Source organism: Dasypus novemcinctus, chromosome 23 (genome assembly GCF_030445035.2).
Source record: "Dasypus novemcinctus isolate mDasNov1 chromosome 23, mDasNov1.1.hap2, whole genome shotgun sequence".
Classification (NCBI taxonomy): domain Eukaryota; kingdom Metazoa; phylum Chordata; class Mammalia; order Cingulata; family Dasypodidae; genus Dasypus; species Dasypus novemcinctus.
The window spans coordinates 56532283-56553412 of record NC_080695.1 but is presented as its reverse complement, the minus strand read 5'-3'; the positions used below and the strand labels follow the sequence as shown (position 1 = coordinate 56553412).

The 21130-nt window shown below is 57.0% G+C and overlaps 2 protein-coding genes across 10 annotated transcripts in view; one reads left to right on the top strand and one right to left on the bottom strand.

The window, feature by feature from the left end:
* Positions 1-3578, top strand: part of ABCC1 (ATP binding cassette subfamily C member 1 (ABCC1 blood group)) — a 135497-nt gene extending 131919 nt beyond the window's left edge. For all 4 annotated transcript variants that reach the window (XM_058286383.2, XM_058286381.2, XM_058286382.1 and 1 more), the window contains one exon: positions 1994-3578. In XM_058286383.2, coding sequence (XP_058142366.1) covers positions 1994-2102 — 109 coding nt within the window. In that variant the 3' untranslated portion in view covers positions 2103-3578. The remainder of the gene's footprint in view (positions 1-1993) is intronic.
* Positions 3579-7191: 3613 nt separating this feature from the next.
* The window catches only part of ABCC6 (ATP binding cassette subfamily C member 6), a 50370-nt gene continuing 36431 nt past the window's right edge, over positions 7192-21130 (bottom strand). For 2 of the 6 annotated variants that reach the window (XM_058286375.2, XM_058286376.2), the window contains exons 25-32: positions 19214-19413; positions 17175-17301; positions 15742-15843; positions 14440-14586; positions 11422-11580; positions 11176-11342; positions 9007-9201; positions 8391-8641 (exon numbers count right to left, since the gene is read on the bottom strand). In XM_058286375.2, coding sequence (XP_058142358.1) covers positions 8533-8641; positions 9007-9201; positions 11176-11342; positions 11422-11580; positions 14440-14586; positions 15742-15843; positions 17175-17301; positions 19214-19413 — 1206 coding nt within the window. In that variant the 3' untranslated portion in view covers positions 8391-8532. Of the gene's footprint in view, positions 8642-9006; positions 9202-9294; positions 9488-11175; positions 11343-11421; positions 11581-14439; positions 14587-14813; positions 14858-15741; positions 15844-16828; positions 16935-17174; positions 17302-19213; positions 19414-21130 lie in introns of those variants that run through there. The other 4 variants (XM_058286377.2, XM_058286378.2, XM_058286379.2 and 1 more) reach the window with 4 other exon arrangements.

The following is a 21130-nucleotide window of genomic DNA, read 5'->3' as shown; positions in this document are numbered from 1 at the left end:
GTGCCCTGCGACAGCCGAGCAGGCAGGACCCCCTTGCCCCCGGTATTTCTCACATCACTAACTCATTCACGCAGCCAGCACACACGTGGGAGTGTCTCCTGCATCCAGCGCTGCCCCAGGTCCCGGGGACGCAGCGGGGAGCAGTCGGACAAGGTCAGGGGGAAGCGGGCTGATTTCAGGGAGTGTCTAGTGCTGGGCAGGAAACAGAACCAGGTGACCAGAGGGCAGCAGGGCCGTACGTTTAGGGGCTTGTGACAGTGCTGTCATGTTTTTTAAAACGAGAAGAATCTAACTCAGCCTGGATTGCATGGATGCATGTCGCCTGAAGACATGGTGGAAGAATGGGCCACGTGAGTCAGGATGTGGCCCTGGACCGGGGTGAAGGGGCTTCCACATTTAGCTCGGGTGTCAGGGAAGGCCTCTCCGAGGAGGTGCCATGTCAGCCGAGGCCTGAACAACGAGGAGATGGCCCTGGAAGATCCAGAGCTCTTCTCGTAGAGGGCCAGAAAGGGACTGTTCGCAGCTCTGCAGGCCCCACCGTCTCCCCCACACCCACCACCTCTGCCATTGTAGCATGGGAGCAGCCCGAGGTAAACAGACGGGCATGGCTGCGCGCCAAAGAAACTTTTTTTTTTAAAGATTTATTTTTTTAATTTATTTCTCTCCCCTTCCCCCGCCCCCAATTGTTTGTTCTCTGTGTCCATTCGCTGTGTGTTCTTCCGTGACCGCTTCGATCCTTATCAGTGGCACCAGGAATCTGTGTTTCTTTTTTTGTTGCGTCATCTTGTTGTGTCATCTCTCCATGTATGCGGCGCCATTCTTGGGCAGGCTGCACTTTCTTTTGTGCTGGGCGGCTCTCCTTACGGGGTGCACTCCTTGCGCGTGGGGCTCCCCTATGCGGGGGACACCCCTGCATGGCAGGGCACTCCTTGCGCGCATCAGCACTGCGCATGGGCCAGCTCCACACGTGTCAAGGAGACCCGGGGTTTGAACCGCGGACCTCCCATGAGGTAGATGGACGCCCTAACCACTGGGCCAAGTCTGCTTCTCCAAAGAAACTTTTGTTTTAGGAGGTACCGGGATTGAACCGGGGACCTCGTCCATGGGAAGCAGGTGCTCAAGCACTGAACTATATCCGCTCCCTCTCCAGTGAAACTTTTTTCTAGAGGAAGAACATTCTAGTTAGAGAGCCTGGCCAAGTGCACAGGCCCTAAGTGGGCATAAAGGAGCTGGCCGGATTCAAAGGCCTGAAGAGGCCAGTGTGCCAGGGGTGGACACAGTGGGGAGAGTGGTCCGAGAGGAGGCCAGGAAGTTGGCAGGGGCTGGAGTGCGTGGGCCATGGTAAGGCGATTGGAACTTCCTCGAAGGCCACCGGAAGCCGCTGGGTTTGCCGCAGGAGAGTGACGTGAGGCTTTTAACAAGTCCCAGAAGCTCTTTGATGGAGAATGTGCTTCAGCACCTTCCAGGTGCCTGACCTGTGTTGGCACACATGAGACAGGAAAGTGAGGTCAGAGTGGACGCGGCTGCACCCCACAGGCCCTTCAGCCGCTGCCCAGTTTTGCAGTTTTATTGGCACACGACCGCTCCTGTTCTAGTGTCTACGGCTGCGTTCACATTATGCTTATCGCAGAGTTGAGGAGCTGTAACAGACAGCGTGGCCTGCAAAGCCAAAAGTATCAGTCTGGCCCTTTACAGGACGCGTTTGCCACCCCTTTTGTGGACAGTGGTGTGCTCTGGAGTGCGACGGGGCCCCAGTGTGAGCGGCTGGCATTGTTATCGCGCTCGTTACTGCTCTCCCCATCACTGATGTGGGGGCAGGTGGGAAGGGTGAGAGTTACGGTCCATTGTCACTGATGGGAAATAGAAATTGCGGAAGTGCCACCCGCTGGAAGGCTTCTGTAGCAGTCCTAGCAGAGTGACCCAAAGGTGTGACCTCCCCAGGTAGGTGCCAGCCCTCTCCTACCCCTCATGGCTGTGTCCCCTCCTCCCACAGGGTCATCGTCCTGGACAAAGGAGAAGTCCGGGAGTTCGGCTCCCCCTCCGAACTCCTGCAGCAGAGGGGTCTTTTCTACAGCATGGCCCGAGATGCCAACTTGGCTTGAGCTGCGGTGCAGTCGCAACTGCTCCAAACGGCAGGGCCCCACACCCCAGCATCCGCAGAAGGGTCAGCGTCTTCTGGAACCCCAGGTCTCCCCTACTGAAACCAAAAAAATAACAGAACCAAAAATCCGAAACACCAAACCACAGACAAGGCACCATCGGGCTCCCTGCCCGGAACTAGCCATGAAGGCTTGGGAGAAGACACGGCGACGCATCCCACCCAAAGCACACGCCCCCCTGGCCTCCGTCGGACCCGCCAGACACTCCGCCGCAACTTCCCACGGGAGGTTTTGGCAGCCGGACTTCCCAAGAAGTCGGTCGCGTAAAGTATGCTAGTGACCAAATCAGCCACCTAACTCAGAGCTCCCCAGCTGAAACCTGTCGGTTCGGAACCTAGGGGGAAGCCTCCCGAGGCCCCCAGCAGCCTCGGCCCGCTCCGCCCCAGCACTCCAGCTCCTGGGGCCTGGCGAAGGTCGCTCTCGCCCTTGGGCAGGGCCCCGAGGGCCGTGGACACTCCGGCCTGGACCCACCCTCTGGTCTTCCAGGCCCTCGGACGCTGCAAACCGACGTCTCAGAGCAGCCTCCGCGGGGGCAGAGGGGCGGTCTTCCTCACCTGCGCCCCTTCTCGTCCAGGGCCGTGGCCGAGCGCGCCGCCATCCGGGCCCTGGAGCGCCAGGGCAGCGGCTTACCTCTTCCTGCTGCTCGCCGCCCCGGGCGCTCCAGCCTCGCCCTGGCCTTCCTGCCCGCCTCTCCCCCCCTGCTCGAACGGGCTTACTTGTCGTGGTACCTGTGAGGGGCTAGGAAGCATTCAGAGTGACTGGCGCTAGGGACCCCCCAACGCCCCCCTTCCCACAGATACCACCAGTTGGCACTGGAGAGGGTCCCACTGCACACTCCCACCTCCATTTTAGATCTTTGTTTCTCCCCCTTGGAATCTGGTGAGCTGCCAAGGCGGCCGCGTGGAGACCTTAACATTTTGTTGCCAGGTCTTCAGGACAAGAAGAGAGCCCACTCACGAATATCAGTGATGGGTTGTTTGGGTTTTTTGTTTGTTTTAAAATACTGCTCCAGGGAGAAAAACAGTCTCAAGATGTTTGCTTTTTTGGGAGGAAGTGTCAGGCAGAGCAGCATCCCCAGGGAATAGGCAAGCGGGCCCTGCCTTCGGTAATTGGTCCCGGTGATTCTGGAAGTAAACGGAAGCAGAGTGCTTCAAGGCCCGCCTTCGGGTCTCTTGGTTGAAGACCAAAGTGAGACCCAAAAAGCAGAGAGAGGTTGGATTGCATTGCTGACTTCAGACCCAGAGAAGCATCTTTTTTCTTTTAGGTGAATATATATATTTATATATTTTTTGTAAGTTATACCATTCTGTCATATTAGGTAAACCAAAATTTTCATGGGTATCTGTTTTGTAATGACTTACACTGGAAACATGAACATTTGCAAATTGCAGTAAAAAACAAATTTTATTTCTTTCTAAATGACTCTTCTGGTTTTTGGGGGGGCATTTAGTAAAAGCTTTCAGCCATCTCCTCCAGGACAGCCAGGACAGGGCCGCCTCTTGTCTGCTTATCTTTCCCTTTGGCAAATGTGTGGGAGCTCTTGCCAGAAGCGAGGTGTCTAGAGGTCAAGAATCGGGGTGGGATTTAGTGGGCAGTCAGCATGGCAAGGTGGACAGAACCGGGGCTTTGGGGTCAGACCTGGGCTTGAGTCCCACCCTTCCCATTTGCTGGCTGTGTGACCCTGGGCAAGTCACTTAGCCTCTGAGCCTCAGTTACCTCGTCTGCAGAACAGGCTCATCATACCTACCTGATGGGATTATTGTGAAGCTGAACTGTATGTGTATGTGGTACCGGTGGCCAGATCAGTTTCTAAGACACGGGCAAGGCAAAAATCACATGTGGCCAAAATTACCCTGAAAATCCCTTTGTATTAGTCAGGATAGGCTAGGCTGTGCTGCAAAAACAAATGAACCATGAAGTCTTGAGAATTGAACATGAAGGCTCATACAATTTTGGTGAGGGTCAGATGCCTCTTCAGGGCGCTGTCTTCCATGCAGCAATGGAGACATCCAGATTGCTTTGGTCCTAGGACATCATCTTTCTGGGCTGGCTGCCGGGTCAGCAGAGGCAGAGAGAATGTGGATGACCCACATCTACCCCAAAGCATCTCAAGCCAGAAATGACACAAGTCAATTCCACTTACAGACCAAAATTAGTTCCTGAGCCCCAGAAAACCACAAAGGGAGCTGGGAAATGCAGGGGTGCATATGGAAGTGAAGTACCTTTCCCTTTCCTGAATTACTTTGTGTCTGAGTTTTGGATAATGGTGAGGTTGGGGAAAAAATGCAGTGGATCTATTTAGTGTCTCGAGTTCAAACTGGGCGAGTCTGGTTAGCGAGGAATTGCTGGGGAACCCAGCGCTTCTGCCATACCTGAAAGCCACACACCAAGTATTGGGTGCAGAGAGAATGTTCCAGCACTGCCAGCCTGCCTTCCAGTATTGCAGTCCCCAGTTGCAGTAGCTTATATTAGGGGCCACGGAGTCCGAAAGTGCTCAGAGCAGCTGGCAAGCTTCTCACTGTTAGGCTAAGTCCTCACTGATGCGCCAGGTGAGGAGTCTTAGTTCTAGATGCAGGTAGAGCCCTCACCCCTGTCTCCTGACCACCCATCTGCCCTCGCCACCCACCCGCACCCCAGGTCAGAGCCTGAACAGGTCTTAGAGGGCTGGCCTGGTAGGTGGCAGGGGCATCTGGGTGGTCAAGAGACAGGGGTCAGGGCTCGGGGGGCTTCGTGGAGAGGAAGGGGAGGAAGCATGGAGCAGGAAGCGCCAGGTTAGGACGGAAGGTGTGTGGAAGGAGAAGGGCAGTGAGCACCTACTATGTGCCGAGCCCTAGGCCCGGAGAGTGGGGAACCAGGCCTGATGCTCCCCAGTGCTGAGCTGCTCGTCCGTTCCCTGTTCCCCTGGCCTGCGTCAAATCCCGCTGACTTCCCCAGCACCTCCAGGATCGAGCCCCCTGCTGTCCCTCATTGCTGCCCCAACAGTCACCTCCCCTGGTATCGCTACAGCCTCCTCCCAGGTCTCCCTGCTTCTGCCCCTCACCACCAGCCCCGGTGGCCCCGTGAAAACACACAAATGTCACTCCTGTGGCTTCCAGTTTCCTCCAGGGTCACGCCAGCCCTGGCTTCCTGTAACCTCTGCCCTCTCCTGCCCCCACGACTCCACCTGCCTCCCCAGCTACGCTCACCTCCTTGCTGGCCGCCGTCCTGCCTCGGGGTCCTCCCTCTTGCCCAGGAATCAGCATTGCTTGCTCCCCTCCCTGTGGCTGCAGTGTGGCTCCATGAGAGCAGGGCCTCCTACCTGCTTATTCCTTGCTGTATCCCCATCTCAAGAGCAAGATGCACTCAGTGACCAGATTCTTTTGATCCGGGACCGAGCCGCGTGTGCCTGGCCCCGGGCTGAGGGTCCCTGGTCCTCTGGAACGGGCCCTTCTGGAGCCACGGTTTTCTCGTCAGAATGGGATTGTTGTGTCCTCCTGGTCGGGCGGATGTGAGGATGAAAACATGGAGCAAAGGACCATGCCTGGCCCCAAGGACACCTGCATACAAGATGCCATCCGCCCATCCCTTCACTCATCCATCCATTCATCCATCCATTCATTCAGTGGTGCGGTCAGCGCCTGCTGATATGCCTGTTCTAGATGCCGGGGTAAGCCATGAACAAACACGGAAATCCCTCGGCTCACAGGCCCTTGCCCATTCCTCCAGCGGGATTCGGGAGTGGGATCCCAGCTCTTACAGGTGAGCTGGTGTTTCTAGATCTAACGAGACGGCCTGGCCTAGTGGTTGGGAGCGTGGCCTAGAGCTAGACCTCCCGGGTGCAGACCCCTGCTTGTTTCAGCTCTCCGTGGCACAGGCCTGATATCCTCCCTGCCCCATCAAAGGGCCCGGGTGTGAGCGTCACACATTCCTGGGCACGAGGCACGGAGAGCCAGGGCTGGCACGCAGGCCTGAGTTTACACAGCTGAGGTTAAAGAAGCCGCAAGAGCGGGACGTGCCACCCAGGGCACAGGCCCGGGAAGGTCCGTATTACGGCTTTTCTGGATTTAACTTGGGTCCCCCTGCCTTCCGGGCTCCGTCACCCAGGCGTCTCTGCAGGCTTGCTCCAAGGACCCGGTGTGGGTGCTGGCCCTGCACATGCCGGCCACCCACGGCACACACTCCATGCCCTGGCACACTGGGTCCACGGAGAGGTTCTGGGAGGTTATGACCCCAGACACAGCTGCCACCGCCTTGGCAGGGCTCTCTGAAGCGGACGTTGGGAGGCTCAGCTCCAGAGAGAAGGAAAGCACCCATCCAGTGCCCTTCTTTTCTTTAAAGGCAGAGAGTCACCCCTGTGCGAGGACTGGAGCTTTAGTGTTAGAGAGATTGGGGGGCAACCCCCATTCTGCCACTAACGAGCTCAAGGCCTCAGGCAAGGGGCTGGACACGTCTACTCTCCAAGCCTCAGTTTCCTCATCTGCAGAGCAGAGCTAGCAGTGGCTCTTAACAGTGGTCAGCACTTTGTGGGCAGCTGAAGGCTGTGACTCCCGCCCCAGTTTGAAGGTGTCCACATGAGCTTCTGGCCAGACCCTGGCAAAGGGGGTAGAAGCTGGAGCTAAGTCAAGGCCTAGATTACTCTGTGCCCGAGGGGGGGGGGGGGTCACAGAGCCCTACGTCGTGCTGAGCCATCAGCCTGTGGTCCGGCTGAGGTGGGTCCTGTGTCCTGGCCAAGCAGGAGGTGGCCCTATCCCTCCTGGCTCGCAGCCATCGCTCAAGTGACTGTGGGTGCACTATTGATGGCAGTGGGTGAGGCTGGCCAGGGGTTCTCAAATGAGAGGATTCTGACCCCCCTGGGAACACTGGCCAAAGTCAGGACATTCTTGTCATAACTGGTGGGAGGGTGGCTACTGGCACCTAGTGGAAAAAGGTCAACACCCTGCAATGCACAGGACACCCCCTCCCCCAAGAGAGCATGATCCAGCCCCAGGATCAACGGCGCCGAGGCTGGGAAACCTCCTCTGTGGTCCCACGAAAGCCCCCAAACACAACAGCATTGAGAGTGGTCGCGCACGTTTATTGGACACTTACGCTGTGCCAGGTCTGCCCTGAGCCCTTACGTGTATTAGTTTATTCTATCCTTGCAGCCATCCCGGGAGGTCAAGGAGAAACCCTGCCCGGGCCGAAAGCGGCGAGCGAGGGGCTATCTGGTTCCCCGCCCTGCCTGTTCCAGGGGAATGAGCGACCTCAGGCCTGGCGACCTGAGTCCCTCAGTTCCTCTTTGCCAACCACTGTCAGAAATACCCTTCGTGAAAGCAAGTGGCAGCCTCCACCCACGGCCTGACCCTGGCTTTCACCTCCCGCTCCCCAGGGGTCCCCGTCGCTGCCAGGGCTCCCGCCGAGAAGCCGGAATCCAGGCTTTCGCACCCACGAGTATGAACCCTGCAAGCCCTGGCCCGTGGGGCTGAGTCCCCGCTCCTCGAAGCTCCTCCTGGGACCTGTACATGCCTCACCTGCTCGCACCCCGCCGAGGCGGCCCCTTCTTGGTGGGGACAGACCTGTCCTGTGCATCCCCCCGGGAGGACGCTCCGGGGAGCTTATCCACGGGGACGGAGCAGGGGCAGGACATGCCCAGCTGCTCCCCGTCCCGGCTGCATGGTGGCATCACATGATAAAAAGACAGTGGCCGAGATGGAGAGCGTGTTAGTGGCTGCAGGGCCGGGGAGAGAGCAGGTGCGGTTATGAAAGGGCAACACGGAGGATCTCGGTGCTGGAAATGTTATGTCTCGACTGGGGGTGGGTACGTGCACCTGCACGTGATGAAACTGCATGAGTACAAATACACCTGGAGAAATGTGAATGAGACGGGGGCGCTGCACCAATGTCAAAGTCCTGGTCGTGATGCTGAACTGTAGCTCTGAAAGAGGGACCTTCGCGGGAAACTGGAAACAGCATCCACGGGCGCTCCCCGTGTCATCGCTCGCAACCGCCTGGAATCTACCATTATCTCAACATAACAAGGTTAATAGCTTGAAAAAGTGGATTGCCGTGGCCTAGGCCCCACCCCCAGCGCTGCGGATTTAATTCCTCTGGTGTGGGGCCTGGGTCAGCTTTTTTTCGTTTTTTTTCTGTCTTAAGCTCCCCAGGAGAGCCCAGCGGGCAGCCAGGGCTGAGCAAGCCGCTGCAGGTTCAGTCTCCAGGAGCAGCAGGGCTGGGTGCGCCCAGACTGGGGGGCGCTGGGGGCCTCTGGGTCCGACGTTCCGGGATAATCTGCCAGTGGTCACCCAGAGAGCAGAGAGGAGTCCTCGCCGAGCAGGGCCGCCCACGAGCCCAGGGCCGCCAGCATCTCCAGGGCACAGCAATCTCTCCGGGCGGGCGCGAGGGCGAAGGGCCTGGCTCAGACCAGACCTGACTCCTGCGCCAGCCTGTAGAACAGGCCCTTCCGGGCCAGCAGCTGGGCGGGGCTGCCCTGCTCTGCCACCTGCCCGTCATCCATGACCAGCACCCTGCAGGGGCGGGGAGAGAGGCCGCTCTTGCGACACCAGCCAGCACGCTGCACCCCCGAGGGCCCAGCGTGTGTTCCGAGGCGCGCTGCCAGAAGCCTGGCCTTCCCGGAGGTTTCCAGCCAGCCTGGAAGCATCTTCTGGGCATGCAGTCCTGGGCTCATCTCTTGCCTCTGGCCATCGGTCTGGCATTGGTACAGTGGGCGCATGGTATCCACTCCCAGGGCCCATCCAGCCCTGACTCCTGTGGGCATGGACTGGCTGCCCATGGCCCCTTCCTCTGCCTGCTGCTGTGGGACCCTCTAAACCCAGGGTGCTGGGGTCGGCAGGGGAGGGGTGCTTTACCTGGTGCGGTGGGGGGGCTTTACCTGGCACAGTCCATCACCGAAGGCAGGCGGTGGGCGATGAGCAGCACGGTGCACCCGGCCAGCCAGCTCCCCAGGGCGGCCTGCATCTGCAGCTCCGTGCCAGGGTCCACGGCGGCCGTGGCCTCGTCCAGGATGAGGATCTGGGTTTTCCGGAGCAGGGCACGTGCCAGGCACAGGAGCTGCTTCTGGCCCACGCTGGGAATGAGTGGGGGAGTCAGGCCGGACATCTGTTTGCCTGCACATCAGGATGTTGAGGGCACGCCCAAGAAGGGGCACCCCTGATTGCGGCAGCAGCAGGTTGGGGGTGCGTGGGTGTGTACGGGCGTCCCCACCCATGGGGTCTGCAGTCAGACAAACGTGGCTGGAATCCCCATCCTGCCATTTTTGATCAGGGTGACCTTAGCAAGTGGCTCAAACCCTTTGTGCCTCGGTTTCCTGTGAAATGGCTGTTTTTACAACGAACGTGTCTGTGGTCTTCACCCTGTGCCAGAACATTCCAAGTGTTCAGAGATTTATTGACTCAATTCTCATACTGACCACAAAACTTGGCATCATTCTTCTCTCTTTTTTCCAGAGGAGCAAATGGACACAGAGATGATGTGACCTGGCCCGGGTCACAGTTGTTGGCAGAGCCGGATTCAAGCCCAGGACATGACTCCAGGGCCCTGGTGCTTCCCTCCCGCACCACCCAGCATGGCGAGGCCAAGAGAGTGCTGAGCGGGTGCCTAGCTTGGCCCTGGGACAGCTCTTCCCTTCCTCTCATTACAGGTGGAGAAACTGAGGCTCTGGACACAACGGCCTGTGAGACCCCTGACCCAGGGGGGAACTGGCCTCTGGGGCCCCCGTGCAGCTGGACTGTCCCAGGACACCCTCCACAAAGCAGCCTCTCTTTAAAGAACCAGAACCTGCTGTGGACAGGCCAAGAGGGGACACAGTCTCGGTGCTGGGGTAGGGGTGAGGCTGCAGGACGAGGGTCGAGGGTTGGGGTGCCTGGGCCCAGCGGGGTCCGGCTTCACCACTCATGAGCTGGGGGCCCCTGGGCAAGTCTCTAACCTCAGGCTGCAGCTCCGTGAAATGGGACTAGTGACACTGAGGGTTAAAATGAGCATCTATTGTCTCCCAGGCGCTGGGCACTGCATCAGCCGCTTCACACGTGTAGCTTACTTCGCCCTCACCCAGGTAGGCAGGGACTGTTACTGTCCTTCCCATTTCACAGGTGAGGAAACTGAAGCACCGCGGGCTAAGTGGCTTGCCCAAAGACCTACAGCTGGCAAGTTAGAGGAGCCTGAATTCCAGCCTACACTGTCTCGCTAGTGTGTGGCAACCATTTCTTATCCGGCAAGACCTCAGAGTTAATACAGGATGTCTCGGGATTTTAAAAGTCATAACCCAGGAAGCGGATTTGGCTCAACTGATAGAGCATCCGTCTACCACATGGGAGGTCCAGGGTTCAAACCCAAGGCCTCCTTTCCATGTGGTGAGCTGACCCATGTGCAGTGCTGATGCACACAAGGAGTGCCCTGCCACGCAGAGGTGTCCCCCATGTAGGGGTGCCCCACGCTTAAGGAATGTACCCTATAAGGAGAACCGCCCTGTGTGAAAAAAGTGCAGCCTGCCCTGGAGTGGCGCCGCACATGCGGAGAGCTGATGCAGCAAGATGACGCAATAAAAAGAGACACAGATTCTGGGGGCCGCTGATAAGAATATAAGCAGACACAAAAGAACACACAGCAAATGGACACAGAGAGCAGACAACAGGGGGCTGGGGCAGGGGGGAGTTGAATGGGAGAGAAATAAAAAAAATAAATCTTTAAAAAAAAAAGTCATACCCCATTTGTTGCTTACCCCCGGTGGGTCTCTGGGCTCAGCACCCAGTAACAACCACAACATTTTGGTAGTAAAATAACTATTAAGTGGAATAACTCAACACTAAATATACCCTCATGTCTGGTGAAGTTGGGTTTTGCCATGCAATATATTTAGGAGTGAAATTTAGGAAGAAGAAACTTGGTGTTCAGAGGCTTTGTTGGATTTGAAATTGCTGATAAGGGATCGGACTGGTGTTAGGATTGTTAACGGGCTGATACATCTACGAGGCAGGCAGAGGTCCCGTTGGTGCCCAAGGAGGGGTGCCGCCGCCCCATCGCCCACCCCTGGGGCTGGCCTTACCTGAGGTCGTCCCCTTGCTCGGCGCACTCGTACTGCAGCTGGCCAGGCAGGCTGGTGACCAAGGCGTGCAGCTGCACCGTCTCCAGGGCCGCCCAGATGGCCTTGTCCGCGTGTTCGTGCAGCAGGTCGAGGTTCATCCGCAGAGAGCCGGGGAACAGGATGGGGTCCTGGCCGGGGGTGGGGCAGCAGGTCCGCACGTGGCCCAGGCCTGCCCCTCCATCCCTGCCCCGCTTCCCCGCGCCTCACCTGGGGGATGATGGTGATCCTGGATCGCAGCGTGTGCAGCCCCACGTGGGCGATGGGAACTCCGTCGATCCAGATCCCGCCCTCGGCCGCCTCCAGGAGCCGCAGCAGACCCCTGGCCAGGGAGGACTTCCCAGCCCCGGTCCTGCCTACGATGCCCACCTGCCAGGGGATGGGAGGGCAAGGCCTGTGCTGAGCAGGGCTGGCCCGAGGAGGGACGCTGGGGCTTGGAGGGTTCATGGGCATTTCTTGGGAAGAGGTTTTCCCTGCACCAAGGTCCAATCGTCCATCCATCCATCCATCCATCCATAATCCTTTGGGCATACATCCTACTGTTTTTTCATCTGTCCTTTCATTTGTTCATCTGTCCATCCTTCCACCCAGCCAGCCGTCAACCTTTAGCATCCATCCTTCCATCTCTTCATCTGTCCTTCCATCTAACTATTCATCCATCTACCCTTCCACACGTCATCCTTCCATTCTAGTGTTCTTCTTTTTACTCTGTCTTGCCCTCATCCTGAAAAATGTCTCCTGACTTTCCAGCTATCCCCTCACCCTTCCTTCTATATCCCGACCTCTTTCTATCCTTCCCCATCCTTCCACCCTTACCACACCCTTCCATCCTTCTATCATCCCCTAGCCTTCCTTCTACCCCATCTTTTCATTGACACAGCACCTTTTATCTACCCTTTAACCTTCCTTTTCCCACTATCCATCCATACCTCTATTCTTCCATCTCTCATTTTCTCCAACACCATCTTTCCATCCATCCCTTGTCCTTCCATTCTTCCCCCATCCTCCCATCCCATTTCTTTTGTCTGCCCATCCTTTTATCTGTCCTCTATCCTTCTATCTGTCCCCTCCTTCTGTCCATCCCTTATCCATCCCCCATCTGACCATCCCTCACCCATCCATCTTCCCGTCCTTGTACCTGTCCCCCCATCCTTCTGTCCATCCCCCATCTGACTAGCCATCCTTCATCCTTCCATCCTTTCATCTGCCTCCCATCCCTCTTCCCACCCTTCCCTCTCCTGCTTACCATTGCATCCTCAGGACCTGACATGTGGTGGGGGTTCAATTTAATAAATGAATGAATGAAACACGTGGGTCACCCGCACCAAATGCCTGTGAGGCACCAGGAGTACCACAGTTAAAGAGCCCTTGCACCAAAGGCTCACTGTCTGGTTTTGGAGCAAATGGAATGTCAACTCAGCGTGATAGACAGTGTTCTCCATAATCAGGTTCCGGGCCGCAGCGGTGGACGTAAGCAAGGAGGTGGTGTTCCTACCACCTGGGACGGGGGTGGGTGGGGAATCAGAGGAGGCTTCATGGGAGAGGAGATTCCTGCGTGGAATCTTGACTAGTGGTGTCTTAGTTTGAGTCTTTTGTGGATCCCAGAAAATTATGTTCTCAAGCTAAGCCATTCCTGTGCCTGTAAACCTACTGTGTGTGGAGGCACATTTTGGTTAGATCCAGTTAAGGGGCCTGTTGATTAGATCACTTCTATTAAGGGCCTCTGCTTAGATTGTGGGACCGTTTGATTGGGGGCCTTCAGTGAGGCGTGGCCCTGGGTGAGTCTGGGCCCTCTTGCTGGAGTCTGATAGAAACAGGAGAAACATGCAAAGGGACACAGAGAAAGAGAACTGTAAGCTGTCACCCTGCCGTGGGAGAAGACTCCAAGATTGCCAACAGCTCCAGAAAGACAGAGCAACCCTGAGAGGCTGAGAGAGGTTGGAGGCTGGAGTCAGCAGAGCAGCCGGGAGCTGAAGAGCGGAGATGCAGGAGAGACGAGCCGAACGCCTCACGGCTCAGAGCTGAGCCTGGGGGAAGGCGTCTGGAGAGGGCACTGACCAGCCACCATCTCGCCCTGCCAGGAGGCAGGAGTCCCGGATGGCCAGCGGCCACCCTTTGGGGAGACAGCACCTCTGACCATGGTTTGATTTGGACACTCTCACAGCCTCGGAAATGTAAGGTTTTACCCTAATCAGCTCCCATTATAAAAGCGCCCCATTTCTGGTATTTTCGCATTGGCAGCTGTTAGCAAACTCAAACAGACGGGCGGGAGCTTAGGTACGACGCCAGGTAAGTCACGCCAGGCACCAGAACGTGATCTCGCCGAGGCACGCACCGTCTGCCCACTTGGCCCAGAGGCGGCTGCTCCACCAAGGCTGCCTGAGTCCTGGTGTAGCAATGAATCAAGTGGAAGCTGACGTGCCCGGGCTGGGCAGGGCCGTGAATGTCAAGCTCAGGGGGTTGGGCTACCCTGAGGGAACTGGAGCTGGTGGGAGAAGCGTGACATGCTCCCGTGAAGATCCCCGGGGAGCAGCCTGGAGGCGGTGAGCTGGGAACCGGGAGCAGTTCCAGGGAGACGGCGGGCGGCGGGGAAGAGCTGTTGGGGCGGGCAGGGCACAGGGACTCATCGAGGGCCCCGACAAGCATCTGTAAAATGGGGCCACACGGGCACTTCCTCGTACGGTTTTTAGGAGGGTAAAATTCATAATAAATAAAAGCATTAGCAAGCCTTTCTGAAGTGCTTGCTCTGTGCCCGGTGATATGAAGAGCTTCCATCTAACAGTTTATAGGTAAGAACTCAGATAATTTCACAACTCCGCGAGATCGGTGCTGTTTTTTCCCAATTTACAGATGTGGAAACTGAGGCCTCCCTCCTCCCCAAGCTGTGAAGTGACCTGTTCAAGGTCGCCCCTGGCAAAGCCAGGATTCAAGTCCGTGCAAATTGGGTGATGCCCGTGGAAGGAGCTGCGCGCTGCCCGGCACACAGGCGGCGTGCCAGCCGCGCTGGGAGAAGATGGAAGGAGGCGGGCGCTGCCTCTGTAGGGGACGCTGACGGGGACGGCGCGGGGTGTTGCCGAGATGGGAGCGGGTTTGGGGACACCGAGGAGTCCTGATCAGGGCCCGGTGAGTCTGAAGACCAGGGGCCCCAAGGTGGGGCCCTTGAGGTGGCCCTGCGGCCACCCTGCGGTCCGGCCTCTGCGCGGAGGCCGCTGTGGGAGAACCGCTCACCTTCTCGCCCGCCTGGATCTTGAACGACACGCCGCGCACGGCCAGCGGCAGCTCGGGCCGGTACCGCAGCCCAAAGCAGCGAAACTCGATCTGCCCCTGGCGAGGCCAGGGGGGCCGGGCTGCGCAGCTGGGCAGCCTCCAGGGGGCCTGCGGCAGAAGGGACACTGAGTCAGAGGAGCGTTCTCCAAGATGGCCCACCTCCCTGAGCCTCAGTTTCCTCTTCTGTAAAATGGGCACATTTGCCACTATTTCACAGGGTTATGGTGAGAATTAAATGAGAAAAGGCACAGAGCTTAGTAAGGCTAGAGATAAATAATAATATCCGGTACAAAAATGACGATGGGGGAGCGAATGTAGCCCAAGTGGATTAGCACCTGCTTCCCATGTATGAGGTTCTGGGTTTGATCCTCGGGACCTCCTAAAAACAAACAAAGAAACAAAAAAACACAGCTCTCATTGGGGAGTGGATGTAGCTCTGTGGTTCAGCGCTGGCTACCCATGTGCAAGGTCCTGGGTTCGACCCCCAGTACCTCCTAAAAACAAGTAAATGAAAAAAACCAGCTCTCATTGGGGAGCACCTGCAGCTCAGTGGTTGAGTGCCTGTTTCCCAAGTATGAGGTTCAGGGTTCAATCCCCAGTACCTCCTAAAAAAAATGATCGTGATGGCTACCCTTGACCTCTCGTATTATTATCAAGCCACTCTTTACTGTCAAGCCAGAATCTTCTCTCTCCTTCTAATGGGCACAGACATTCCTTTTTGTGATGAGAGGACTGTGTCATGGAAAAGACCAACACTGCCATTTGCTCTTCCTGTGACCTCGAGCAGGACGCTGCCCCCCTTGTGACTTGATTTCCCTGTCTGTAAAATGGGGCTCTCGAGAGCAGTGGACAGGTATTGCGTGCCTACGGTGTGCACACATGGAGAAGCGTGTGCCACTGCCTCTGCTCTGACCGTCCCGGGAAGTCCCAGCGCTGTTCCGTGGCTGTGACGTTGCTGGCCGGGGGCTCTGATGCCGCCGTCAGCCCGCCATCCCACCGCGGCTATGTTTCCCGAATGTCGCTGTCACTTGCTTGTTGGGTTGCTCTTAGGTTTCTGGAACGTTGCGGGTAGGTCCCTGTCACTCCTGTGTTCTCTGGAGGCTCAAGGGGGGAGCTCCCTTGCTCCAGCTCCAGGCCCCACACTCTTGACCCTTCCGGGCACCCTGGCTGGGACTTTGGCCGGGCTGGTGGGGGCTGGGTGGGGGGAGCAAAGGGTGCCCTGCTGCCCGCCCGTGGGACCCGGCGGGGCACCCGTCCCGTCACCTCCTTGGGTGTCCGGGCGTACTCCTGCACGCGCTCCACCGCCACGATGCTGCTCTCCAGGTCCGTCCAGCTGCGCACGGCCCACTGCAGGGTCTGGGTGACCTGGGCAAGGAGACGTTGGGGGCTGGGCCCCGGCCGCCCCCCGGCGAGCCTGCCTGCCTGCCCTCCGCCCCACCCCTGGCCCCCTCCTCTCTTTAGACTAAACTCGTGAGTCAGCCGTGGACGCCTGCTCAGCACCAGTGGAGCGGAGGTCTGGGCGGGCAGCACCTCTGTCCATCATGGGTCCTTGCCCCAGCCCCCCTGGGCAGAAGCTGGGAGGGGGGACCCAGAGCGGGTGCAGGGACGGGCCAGTCAAGGATCAGGGCACAAGGCACGGGATTTTCCCGCAGCAAACAGAACCCTGCCGCTCCTTCAGTAGAACCGGAGCAGGGAGGGCTGAAAGAGGTCCTCAGACTTCAACTCGCCTCAATACTGGTGGGGAAAGAGGACCAGAGAGGGTGTGCAGCCTGCCCCAGGACACCCAGCAGGACGCAAGCCTGCTGACTTCCAGTTCTGAGAGTTTTCCAAGAGCGGCTGGGCCTCCAGCGATTTCCCGTCCCCCTTGGGAGCACACCATGTCCCCGGGGCCTCCAGCCCTGTGTGCTCCTGGCCCGGCCCTCCTCACCCAGGCTCTCCAGCCGCCCTGGCTGCCTGCTGGTTCCCCAGACACGCCAGGCACGCCCTGCCGGCTGCCCCCTCTTAGGGAAGGCGCCACCCCCAGGTCCCGGCCTGTACTGCCTTCAGGCCAGAGCCCACCGGTCCCCTCCTCAGAGAGGACTCGCTCGGCCATGCAACTGAAGGATTATCCCCACCATGCTCTGTCCCTGTCTTTGCTTTATCCTCAAGTTCTCGAGGTCTTACTTGCCTCAACCATAAAATGAGAATAATAATAGTAATTCCTTACCGGGATTGTTGGCAGGATTAAATGAGCTACTGCTAGAGCCCTTAGAACAATGTCTGGGTTATATAGTGAGTGGTCCATGTGTCTCTGTGTGTGCAGGTGTCTCACATACACACACACGCACACACTTTTCTTCATAGCACTTATCGTGACCCCACATGGTGGTATCTTGCCTTTAATAGCAAAAGGGAACCCTCTGTGATGCGCTGGAGATGCGCTCTCCATGCTTCATCTCCACAGGCCTCTACGACACCTGGAGTGAAGGGGTAGGATTACTGCCCCATTTTTCAGAGGAGCACACTGAGGCTCGAGGGGCAAGGTCACGTCCAAGGTCCAGCAAGGTGGCCCCGCGGAGCCCAGGCTTACAGAGCTCTACGTCCCTTATCCACTGCTGGTGGGACTCCAGGTCCTGGCGGGGCCCCCCGGAAGGGCTGCCTGTCTCCGGCTCTGCCCGCGCCCCCAAGCCCAGGTCGGGGGGAGGGGGTGGGAATACCTGGAGGGCGGCCGAGACCGAGAAGCCCACGAGGCCGGCGCTGAGGCGCGCCCTGCCCAGCACAGCGCATGTGGCCGCCGCGAACACCAGGCCGTTCCCCAGGAGCTCCAGGTTGGTGGCGAGCCACCTGCGAGGGGAGGCGGCAGCGTCAGGCGACGCCCTGCCCCGGGCCGTGGGGCCTGCGTGCGAGGCCCCGGGAGGCCCAGCGCCGGTCCTCTCCACACCCCACTGGCCACTGTCCTGCCCCTGGAATATGCCAGGCCGCGGCCCTTCCCAGCGCCCCCGCCCTTGCTGTCCCCTGCCCGAGCCCGACTTCCATCTCCACGTGGCCAACTCGTCTTCACGCACCCATCAGCCCAAATGTCACCTCCTCCGCGAGCCTTCCCTGACTGCTCCTCCCTTTCCTCTCAGTCCCACTGCTGATGTCATCAGTGGGTAACTAAGCTCCTGAATCAGCCGTCACCCTCAGCATAGAGCATGAGGTCTGTGAGGCCAGAGACCGCGTCTGTCTGTCTCTTTCCCAGCTCTATCCCCTAAACCTAACACATAGTAGGTGCTCAGCCAATATTTATCAAATGCATGAATAAATATGCACCCGTTACTGAATGCCTATGCTATCATCCATCCAGCCAACAAATATTTATTGAGCACCTACTGTGTGTCATTCAACATGTACCTACTGTGTGCATGTTTGAGGTGCTAGTGTCACATCGTGAACCAGACAACAACGAGATCTCTACCTTTGGGGGCTCTGGGCTTTACTATACAAAACATCCAGTCCTCCGAACAACTCCACAAGGGAGGGGGGTTGTTATCCCCACTTGACAGATGGGAAAACTGAGGCGCAGAAGAGGTAGGCACTTCCCTAAGTCCATACACATAAGACCGCGAGGAGGTGCAGCCACATCTGCTAGCAGAAAGCCACACCTTTCCAACAGACCGTGCTTCTCCACGAGGGAACGAACATGAAGAAAGGAACCAAGACCCACGTGGAGGCTGCCACTTCCCAGCAGGCTGACCTTGGCGAAGCCCCTTTGCTCCTCTGAACCCCAGTTTACCCATCAGCACAATGAAGTAGTATCTGCCTTAGCACAGCAGCGAGGATCGAATGAGGCGTGCCGTGTGCAGCGTGAAAATCACCGAGCCCTGCACACAGTGGGTGCTTTCTAACCATCCGGGAGGCCCCTCTCTCAGCAGAAGGGCCCCACTGAAGCACCCTACTCTAGGACAGGGCCGCGGAACACTGCCTGCAGCTGCAGCGCCTGCTAGTCCCAGCTGACCGGGGACCTGGGCAGAAAGGAGAAAGGAATTCGCATTTATTGAGTAGCTACTGTGTGCCTGATCCTCTCCACATGCTGGCCCAGACTGTCTGGATCCAAATCCTGGCTCCACCCTGTATTAGCTGTGTGACCTTGGGAAAATTCATGAACTTCTCTGTGCCTCAGATTCACCATCTATTAGTCTCTGCCTCTCGGGTGGTTAAGAGGATTAAATAAGTTGATCCACGCAGAGTGCTCAGAGCAGTGCCAGGCACGGTGCAAGCATGTTACAAGCATTAGCTGTGAGTGTATTTATTTAATTCTCCCAGCCACTCTGGAACACTATTCCAGTTTGACAAATGAGGTTCAGAGAGGTTAGGTACCTTCCCTGAGGTCACCCAGCTCATAAGTGGCAGAGCCAGGATTGGAACCTATGTCTGCCTCTGCTCAAATCTTGTGCTTTTGTTCTTTCTTAGCACCAAAAGGAGTCCAGGGATGCTTATGTAGCTGCTCTGTCGCCAAGGCAACAGGCTGGGCTTCTTCCCTTTGCTGATACCTGTACCTGCTACTGCTCCCCTGCTGTCGAGGGCCCCTCAGGTCAGGTTCCATCTGCTCACAATGGGATCTAGCCTGAGCTTTGTCCTCAACTCACTGTGTGACCTTGTGCAGGCCACTTGACCTCTCTGGGCCACACAATTCGCTTGGACCTCTGGTCTCACCCTCTGGGGACACAGATGGAATCACAGGATCTTTCTTCTTTGCCCCCAGGCCCTTCATTACCTGTCAGCCACCAGCCGTGAGAAACTGACCCTCTGGCTTTTGTCCACATGTGCATTGCTTTGAGCCACAAAGGGGCCCTGGGCCCGGAATGCCCTGACCACTGGGCTGCCCTGGAACGTCTCAGCCACGTGGGAGCACACAGGTGAGTGGCTGGCTGACTCCAGGCGTCTCAGTTGGCACGAGCTGGCCACGTACAGGCTCTGATGGGTGGGGAGGGGGAAGACACAGAGTGGTGAGGTAGCTTCCAGAAACACAGGGAGCCCCAAGCACAGAGTTCCAGACCAAGCTCTGTTAAAAGCTTGCTGTGTGGCCTTGGGTCACTTGCTTTCCCTCTCTGGATGCAAAGCTCTGTGATTCTTTTTTAAAATCCCTTGTAGGGCGGCAGACTTCGCCCAGTGGTTAGGGTGTCCGTCTATCACATGGAAGGTCCGCGGTTCAAACCCCGGGCCTCCTTGACCCGTGTGGAGCTGGCCCATGCGCAGTGCTGATGCGCGCAAGGAGTGCTCTGCCATGCAGGGGTGTCCCCTGCGTAGGGGAGCCCCACGTGCAAGGAGTGCGCCCCATAAGGAGAGCCGCCCAGTGCGAAAGAAAGTGCAGCCTGCCCAGGAATGGCCCCGCACACATGGAGAGCTGACACAATAAGATGATGCAACAAAAAGAAACAGAGATTCCCGTGCCGCTGGCAACAACAGAAGCAGACAAAGAAGATGCAGCAAATAGACACAGAGAACTGACACCCGGGGTGGGGGTGGGGGAAGGGGAGAGAAATAAATAAATAAATCTTTAAAAAAAAAAATCCCTTGGAAAGATTTAAGAACCTCCAATGCCCTACTGTAGAACATTTGAATCAGAATCTCTTGGTTTCTCACCTTGGCTTTGGTAAAATTTTTAAAGGCCTTTTGAGTGAGGTCAGGGCTAATGTGTAGCCAGGGTTGAGCAACCAATAATCTAGCTTGTCATGATTAATTTCATATGTCAACTTGGCTAGGTTATGGTGTCCACTTGTTTGGCCAAGCAAGTACTGGCATGATTGTTACTGTGAAGGTATTTTGTAGATAGATTTGCATCTATAATCAGTTGACTGCATCTACAGTTGATTTCATCTACAAGCAACAAAGGAGAATGCCTTCAGCAATGAGGGGAATCCACTCATTCAATCCTTTTGAGGCCTGAAAGCCAAAACTAAGGATTTCAGAAGTCAGTAAAAAGAATCCCTGCCTCTATGTTAGCCAGCCAACGTCTCCTGGGGAATTCAACCTCACCTTCATCAACGTTTCCAACTTGTGGCCTGCACTACAGAAAAAGACCCCAGGTCATGTGAGCCAATTCCTAGAATAAATTTCTTTTAATATTTACATAGATACATATCTATCTCCTCTCAGTTATGTTTCTCTGGAGAAGTCTAACTAGTGCAAGTTTAAATATGTCCCATTTCACAGCACTAATGCCAAATGTTTCACTTTGGAAAGGTCATGGGAGGAAGAAAACAGTAAAGCGCACTGGAACCAGCTGGCAAGTGGAATCCACTCATTAGCCTGCGCGTTTACGTGACAGGTGCTGTGGACATTGTGACGCTCAGGTAATTTAATTGTCATTATCTGGTCGCCAGTTGTGTGCAACCAGCAGCAGGCAGGAAGCTGCACATGCTGAGTACCGGGGCTGCCAGCCAGGCTCTTTAGAAAGAGTATCTCCTTCATATTAGGTGGGCCTAGTGTCAGCTGCAGTTGCCAGGTGAGAACACGAGACTCCGAGAAATCAGGCAGCTGGTCCAAAGTCTCCACGGTGACGAGGGGCAGGGCCTGGACTCAAACCCCCTCTGCCCGACCTAAGGCACTCGGCAGAGAGGCAGCCCCACCCCAGTCCCAAGAGGACTTAGAGACAATCTGGGGTGGAGGAGAGGAGGAGGATGGGGGGTGG